Genomic DNA, 8,477 nt, shown 5'->3' on the forward strand with positions numbered 1-8,477 from the left:
CCTGACTTCCTTTGTTCCAGGGGACTGTTGTTGCGGCATGGTACCCTGTTTTATGGTAAATTTTAAGAAAACATTCATCCTGTGACAAAGGCAATGTCTTCACCTCTAAGATGTAGTTGTCTCTCTCTTCAGTTGACTTTTCAGAGTTCAGAACCAGGATAGTCTGAAACACAAAATGTTGCATTACTGATTTACCTGCTGTGGTATTGTATGTGCTAATATGTGCAAAGAGTGCAGCACTTACACATATGCATAAGACATTGGCCAGTGCCACCAGGTTTCCTAGGACAGTGAGGTAGTAGTGACTGAAGACCACCTGAAGTTTTTGCAACGTTGCAGATGTATACTGCGGTAAAGGAGGATGCTGCAGCAAAAACGCGCAAAATCCAAACAATCATCTTAACAAATCGTTGTTGGACAACTGTTTAGAATGAGTCTGTAGTTCTAGATCTACCTCCTTGATACAATCTTTATCCAGTTCATCAAATATTTTCCTGAACTGCTGTCGATCCATGTAGCCCTGTTCTGCAAACTGCTGCGATGCCTGGCGTGTTGGATGTGCAGATGAGAGCATTAAGAAATTCAACAGAAAAGACAGAGGACTTCATGAAGCAACATTCTCACCAACATTCTCTGGCATAATCAGGTCAACATGAGGTTTCTTATGAGATCAGAAACGAGGAAGAACATACTAGGCTTAAAGCTTTCCTTTTTGATAAAACTTATAGTTATACTGACATAGATTATCAGGAGCTATTTCTGTAGTTATGCTGCTGGAGGACAGACTGACCACTTTTTCTCACTTTCTTCTTCTTCAAATCCCCAATTTACATTATTTGTTATTTAATTTTTTTTTCCCTCAGTTGTTTTTCGACACCTGGTCTGGTATTCCGCTTGGTTGTAAATTCTTCCTGGAGGAGGTCGTCGGCTGGCATAATGCTGCCATCAATGAATTGTTCTCCCTCTCTTATTATTTTAGATGTTTCAAGAACATCTAAAATAATACATCAGTGCATCTGTTTCTTTGTTGTGTGTATGCTCTGTCTTCTCAAAACCTCAATTGGTCATGGCAGATGGCTGCTTGTACTGAACGAGGCTCTGTTGCTGGCAGTATGGGAGAGTTTTCAGTGCACGTGTGTGTGTATAAAGATGAACAGACATAAGTTGGCTCTGACCACTGTGATGGCTGATTTGTAGAAGCGCTTCATGTTGACTCTGGACATCACCTGAAGCACAGCATCGACTCTCACAAGTTCTCTGAGAGACAAAGAAACATGAAGGGATGTTGGTGAGCAAAATCTGCTGACCAAAGCCTTGGCCCCATGAGAAGAAGTCCCGTTTTTGAATTACTGGTTAGGTGTGACTTGAGTTTAGTAAGGGTTAGATCTTAGAAATCAATGAAAAATGAATGTAAGTCAATTCAAAGTCCTTGTAAAGATAGAAAGACATATTATGTGTGTGTCTTACTGTGCTTCTGTCTGTGAATTGTGACAGCTAAGGACATGGAACGCAGCTCGGATCCCCAGCCGTCTCCTAATGATGGATGTCTGGACTGACATCTGGACAAAAACATAAACAGTCAGCCGGCATGTTGAGTTTGCAGTGCTAATGATAAGTGGGTACAGTAGCTCATCTCAGACCTGTTTATGCTAAACTAAACACTAGAACCCGTTCCCCCACTCATAGGTGGAAGGAGGCAACCCTCTCATTCACCAAGGTGAATCCCAACGTACAGGCACCAAGATGAGGGGCAACAAGTATGCCCACTCCTGTCCAGCACCTCTCACCAGGGGCAACTCCAGAGTGGAAGAGTGTCTCAAAGAGACTGGTTCTAGAACCAGAGCCTCGCGTTGAGGTGAGACCGACTATTTCTAGCCCGAACCTCTCTACCTCACACACTAGCACAGGCTCCTTCCCAAACAGTGAGGTGACATTCCATGTCAGCGTCTGTAGCCGAAAATCAGATCGCCAAGATCCCCACCCTCAGCTGCCACCCATCCCACACTGCACCTCACCCCTTTGGCCCTCCCACAGGTGGTGAGCTCATGGGAAAGGGGATCCACGTCTCCTCCTTGGGCTGTGCTCGACTGGACTCCATGAGTTAAAGCCCACCCACCAGGCGCTATCCAGCATGGCCCACCTCCAGGCCTGGCTCCAAAGCTTTTATGTTTTCTTCATCTATACTGAACGAAGTAACATCCATTATAACATTATGTTTACGTGGAAGTTTTTCTATCATTTCTCTCATCTCTTGTTCCTTTCCAATAGATGACAGGACTGACTGACCAGACAGTTTATCATGATGTCCAGTTGGTTTATTGTGGTATTTTTAATAACAGGTTGTGTATTTTCTACAATTTCATGATCCAACCTATTCTGTGCTGTTTTCCACTGTCAGACATATTTCACTTTGTTTGGGAGGTGGATTTTAATTCTTTTAGAATGTGTGACACAGCCTTCAATCAAACATGATGTAGAGTAACTCCTTAATACTTACAACACTTAGTTTTCCTGTTGCAACACATCATACATGCACTGACATACCTTCAGTCCCCTATGGGAACAGTACCACTATTTATGTAGTAAAAAGCTCATCTAAGAGCCAAAGGTAGGACAGGCGGAGCAAACCCATTTAAGAGGGAAGTCTCTGTGGTTGTGACTCTCTAAAGCCATGTGACCCACCCATCCTGGTGTTCTTCATTCATGGGCATCAACACGTCTCAGCTTAGAAATCAATGGCGTGATGCTAGGTGTAAACATTACAGTATGACGTCTGCTGGCTCTGAAAGCACAACTACTGATTCACAGATACACCAAGGCAGTCTCACCAGTAAATATCCCCTGAACTGGTTATAGATGATGGCAGTCAGCAAGTTCATCAGACAGTATGTTCCTGTAGAAAGCAAAACAGATTCCTTCTGAAACTCAGCACTACGGGACAGTCATAATGTTCAGAAATCACTATTACTTGTAGCTGGTTGGTTGTTCATAGTGCTTACCAATGATACTGAAGATGATAAAGAAAATGGCGTAGCATCTGTTGAGGGAATAGGCAGGGATCATGACTGTAACAGAGAACATGATTGGTCCGTGTGAAAGCAGTTAGAGTTACAAGACGTGATTGGATGTGATTTCACTATACCATCAGGATTGTTAGCTGTGGTGAGCAGCACCAGCAGAGAGGTCAGGGAGGTGGTCAGGTTCTTGAAATGTAACTCCCACTCACCATTCTTCTTTTGATCCTGGAGCACAGTAACACAGATAGAATAGCTGCACTGTTTCATCCACTGGTTGTTATGATTAAGATAAAACAGTTGAACTTTTTGAGAAGCTTTTAAACCAAGTAAGGTTCAACTGAACTGAAGAAAACTTTTATTTCTCAACTACCTAAAGTATAATTGACATTCAGTGTTTTGTCCATACAAGGTTGGTCTGTGACATCACTATTAGACCATTCTGATTATGTCTTAATACTTCAGGTTAAAGTACAAAGCAATTTTGATGAGTGTGGGCTGTATTTTCACTCTGTGACATGTCCAATCAGAGTACTCCTGGCAACTACTACAGTCACTTAGATAAATAACAACCAATTACAACCAGCAAATCAAAATACTGCACCAAGCTGCAGACATCATTAAACAAAATGTTCGGATTTAGGAAAATTTAGGCTGAATATTTATTACGACTTAACAGAAATGCAAAATAATTATGTTACTTATTTTAATTTTATTTTATTGTGTTTACCTTTTTAAGACTATAGCTGGTGTTTAAGTATTGTCAGTAATGTCATAACACATAATTACACACAAACAGGTGTGACCACAAAGACATGAACTTACTGCATTTTTAGCAAACAGCAGCATGCCAACCATAGTGAAGAGGCAGAGATGCAGAGCAAGCAGCAGGATCACACTGCAAAACAGCAACAGTTCCAGGTTTAACAGAAGGGTTGCAGGATTCAGTGCTAATCCTCTGACTTTTCACCAACAGAAACAATGCAACAACATGGCTCCAACAACACTGCATGAGACAAGACTACTGAGACAAGACTCCATTTGAACTTGACCTGTAACTCCTGCTAGATGCTGTACATACATCCAGTAATCCTGAGTGTGTGCTTGTACATACTGAGAACTGAAAAATGTTTTTAGCCAACAATTTGGATAATGAGGACATTTTCCTGATCCTTACTGTTTTCAACTGTACTAAGCTCAACTAGTTAGGCTTAGAAGTATGGTGTGAATTAATGTTTTAGTTAAGGTTAGGGTTAGTAAAATACTGGTAATATTTAGGAATAGGGTAAGTGATAGAGTTATTAAAATGAAACTCAATATAAAGTCAGATCAGTAGACCATTGAAAAAACAGCTGTCTGCTGTCTTTTTCAAACATCGATCATTGAACGTGAAGTAAAATCTGGCAGCCGACCAGACTTTACTTTTACACCAGTAATACACCAGTAATAGTGACAGCAAAATCTAGTTAAGGTAGGAATATAGTTGACACACTGAACTTTGTCCCCACCCCAGCTCATTAATCTTTAGTGCTGACGAGGCGTCACTTCTCACTCAAAATGTATTTTTGGAAGGTGTTCTTGCAGAGCAGGTTCATCTGTATTGGTATTTATATGATCCTTTCATGAGGGCTGTCTTTTTGGAGAATACTAAACCAACGTACACGTCAAGTATAAAAGCCTTACTGTTGCTTAACTCATTCAAAACGGACCTCTAAAAGCATGATAGGTGCATGCCTCCTCTACACATTGTTCAATTGATCAACTATAAACCTAGATTTAAGTCCAAGTTAGTTGCGTTTATAGAGGTTTACGTTGATCGCATAGAGACTAATCTGAGCACAAAGAATGATGTGTAGTGTGCATTTATCTCTCAAATGTTCACTCAATCCATGTTCTGGCTTTGTTTCTGCACTTCCTTTGTTGTCTCACAGTGTGGAAATTCCATTGTAACAGGCAATCAAAACATGTGGAGTCACACAGATTAATATATGTGTAAAAACAGAATTAAAAATAACATAGTGTAGGGCAGATGGAACTTTCGAGCTATTGCTAGGCTTAAAATGTATTGGTGACCTTTACTCATTCAATTCTGTTATATTTTTGTGATTGTTAAATTACACACCAAGTTCAAGCTCGATAAAAAGCATTATTTTAAATTTCTTCAACTAAGAAACTTTGTTAAAGCAAATTGCAGTAATCTTAACAAGCCTCCCATTATATTGCTTGAAAAATTAATGATCAGGAATAAGTCAAGAAAAGGCATTATTTTAGACTTTTGTAATGTACTCTAATACAAGAGAAAATTCAAGTAATAAGCTTATGAACTGGAATCAACTATCAGTGAACAAGATTGGGAAAGGGCCTGCACTAAAATCCACAAAATGCCCATAGATAGCTGTACATTGGCAAATGCGCATATGTGTTATGCCTGTGCATTTAATAAATCTAACAGTGTAATTTTAGCAAATCAAAATGTGCTAAAATGATCTGAATCTGCAGCCAATCATCTGCGAAAAAAATGTATAGCTTTGGCTTGGAATTTATTTTTTTTCCTATGTTGGTTAATAACTTTTTATTTTCTTTTTAATTTCTCTGAAAAATTAAAATGGGAAAGAATAATTGCTGTCATGCAATAACTACAAAGGAAACTTGTTCAGACTGATGCAAGATTGTATTTTCAAAATGGAAAATACAATCATTTGGTTAAAAAATATTTTGGTTACAAAAAAAACATACAAATTGTGCATGTGTATATTAAAAAACAACAGTCTATAACAAGTACATGATAATGAACCACATCACCTGCCAAGATCTGTAAACTGACAGATCTTTTTCATCCAATCAGAATATTCCTTGTAACTATTGCATGCACCAAGCCGCAGACATTACTTAACAAAATCTTCAGACTAAGGAACATTTAGGCTGATTTAACTGAGGTGCAAAAAAATAAAATTAACTTAAATTTAATTTAATGAAGTTGCCCTTTTAAAAACCCAAAACCGGGTTATAAAGAATGGCAAAAAAAATAATGGTAATAAAAAAAAATAGCCAAACAAAATAAGAAAACGCCCTAAGATTTTTAACACAAGTATTCTGGGGGAAACTCCTCACTCAATTCTTCACTAAAGACTAATCATCTCATGAGGGTGTGGCCACATTTTTGGGGGAGCAGTTACCAACTGGTAAAACTACAAAGCCTCTGAATTTTAAGCTTTAGATCCGGTAACCGTGCTTACACTTGAGTCACCTACAAATGTTTATCTACAAAGTAACATGATTCACCTACCTAGCAATCTCAGGTAGGGTTCTCTTGATGCATTTCAGTGTCTTTTTCATCAGAGAGGAGTTCTGCAGAAGGAAGAATGGCCGGACAAGCCGTCGTACTCTCAGTTTCTGAATAGTAAAGAAGGTGAAGAATGATATTTTCAAAATAAAATCAAAGAAATGTACATTTTATGCCAAGAAACCAGTAATCCAAACTGATAAGTATCCCATGTTATCTGAGGTGATGGCACATAAATCACTGTGAATGTCTATTTTGTCTAATCTTCCAGTTTATACTTTTATGATTAGGTCTATGGAGTAACAACATCCATCCATCCATTCATTCATTTTCTGAACACCATTGTCCCTAGTGGGGTCGGGAGGGGTGCTGGTACCTATCTCCAGTGAATGTTTCGGGCAAGAGGCGGGATACACCCTGGACAGGTCACCAGTCTGTCGCATGGAGCAACAACAGTTATACTATTTTAGCTATATGACTTTAATTCCTTTTCTGTGACATCCAAAAAAATCCTTACCCTATTACAGGACAACCCATTGGTGGAACACTAGTGGGTTGTTAGTGGTATGGTAAGAACCATACCACCCCCACTACATGACGCTTTCAAATCTAATACTGTACTAGCTATCAAGCTTGTTGATGGTAGCATCAAGTTGTTTGCTTGTTCAGTTGCTCTTTTTATTGGTGCTTTGCAAAAAGTGGATAGAATAGTGAAGAAAGAGGTCTACCTCCAGATCATTGAACTTCCCCTCAAATCCAAAGCTGCATGATTTAAACTTCAACTCAATTCCAAGAGAACAATGATTCCCAGCACATATAAAAACACTTTTGGGATGGATAAAACAACCTAACATTGGGCTTCTGAAAGGGCCTTGTTTTAAACCGTTTTGAAATAATTTTGATTGTGTGTAAAATGAGAATATGTAACATCTCGATTTAAAAAAAAAAACATTCAGTGTTGTTGGCTAAAACTGTGTCTGGTTTCTCTGAAACTTGCTGATGGACATCTAACCAAATAATTGTGGAGGTGAAAATCACTGAAGTTGTATGTTACATAATCATTGTAACAAACTGATAGTTTGAAACTGACAGTTCCATGTTGTACATCATAACAAACCCATTCTTCATTTAGACATGAATATATTACTGTTCAGAGTTCAGAGAAGAGTAAAGTGTGAGTCTTACCTCGTCACACTCCATGCTGACAGAGAGCATCCAGTCAACGACAGAAATACAAATGACTACAGTGTAGCTGATCAGCCATTTGCTCTTTCTGAATTCCTCCCAGCCAATCAAGTAGCTCTGACAAAATGACAGGCAACATGAAACTTTGAACAAACAATTCAAAGAAAAGAATCAGGCAACAATGGCAAAGTGCATGTCAGAAACTTTGGGTTCTCAAAAAAATGTTTTGAGATCTTCTCTTTACTTTGACAGCAAGATCCAGGCAGAAGATGATGAGACAGAGCATCTCGACGCTCTCTGGGGCACCACATGGAGGTTCCCATCGGCTGGATTGGTGGCGGGGATCTGAAGAGATGGACACTGAGGAAGGACGTTCTACAAATGCCAGTAACAGGACAACTGCAATGATGGTGCCCAAGATCCTAGGAGAGGGACAAATGAGGAAATGTTGGTTGATGTAGCATTGGGCCATTGTTCCATTTATATTTCAGATATTAAATTGTTCATCCATTCATCCATCCATCCATCCATCCATCCATCCATCCATTTTCTTCCGCTTATCCGGGGTCGGGTCGCGGGGGCAGCAGCTTCAGAAGGGAGGCCCAGACTTCCCTTTCCCCAGCCACTTCTTCCAGCTCCTCCGGGGGAACCCCAAGGCATTCCCAGGCCAGCCGAGAGACATAGTCCCTCCAGCGTGTCCTGGGTCTTCCTCGTGCCCGGAACACCTCACCAGGGAGGCGTCCAGGAGGCATACTGACCAGATGCCCGAGCCACCTCAACTGGCTCCTCTTGACGTGGAGGAGCAGCGGCTCTACTCTGAGTCCTTCCCGGATGACCGAGCTTCTCACCCTATCTCTAAGGGAGAGCCCAGCCACCCTGCGGTGGAAACCCATTTCAGCAGCTTGACCCAAAGCTCATGACCATAGATGAGGGTAGGAACGTAGATCGACCGGTAAATCGAGAGCTTCGCTTTTTGACTCAGCTCTCTCTTCACC

General features: G+C 40.3%; 1 protein-coding gene across 1 annotated transcript in view; it reads right to left on the bottom strand.

Annotated features, from left to right (window-relative positions):
• Window positions 1-44: 44 nt before the first annotated feature.
• Window positions 45-8,477, bottom strand: part of LOC103132221 (two pore calcium channel protein 2-like) — a gene marked incomplete at its 3' end in the record, with an annotated part of 17,659 nt that continues 9,226 nt past the window's right edge. The window contains exons 4-15 of the mRNA XM_007543988.2: window positions 7,727-7,904; window positions 7,483-7,599; window positions 6,301-6,407; window positions 3,840-3,912; window positions 3,143-3,242; window positions 3,000-3,065; window positions 2,829-2,893; window positions 1,468-1,559; window positions 1,176-1,257; window positions 455-544; window positions 245-364; window positions 45-163 (exon numbers count right to left, since the gene is read on the bottom strand). Coding sequence (XP_007544050.1) covers window positions 45-163; window positions 245-364; window positions 455-544; window positions 1,176-1,257; window positions 1,468-1,559; window positions 2,829-2,893; window positions 3,000-3,065; window positions 3,143-3,242; window positions 3,840-3,912; window positions 6,301-6,407; window positions 7,483-7,599; window positions 7,727-7,904 — 1,209 coding nt within the window. The remainder of the gene's footprint in view (window positions 164-244; window positions 365-454; window positions 545-1,175; window positions 1,258-1,467; window positions 1,560-2,828; window positions 2,894-2,999; window positions 3,066-3,142; window positions 3,243-3,839; window positions 3,913-6,300; window positions 6,408-7,482; window positions 7,600-7,726; window positions 7,905-8,477) is intronic.

This window comes from Poecilia formosa, unplaced genomic scaffold (assembly GCF_000485575.1).
Source record: "Poecilia formosa unplaced genomic scaffold, Poecilia_formosa-5.1.2 Scaffold960, whole genome shotgun sequence".
NCBI lineage: Eukaryota > Metazoa > Chordata > Actinopteri > Cyprinodontiformes > Poeciliidae > Poecilia > Poecilia formosa.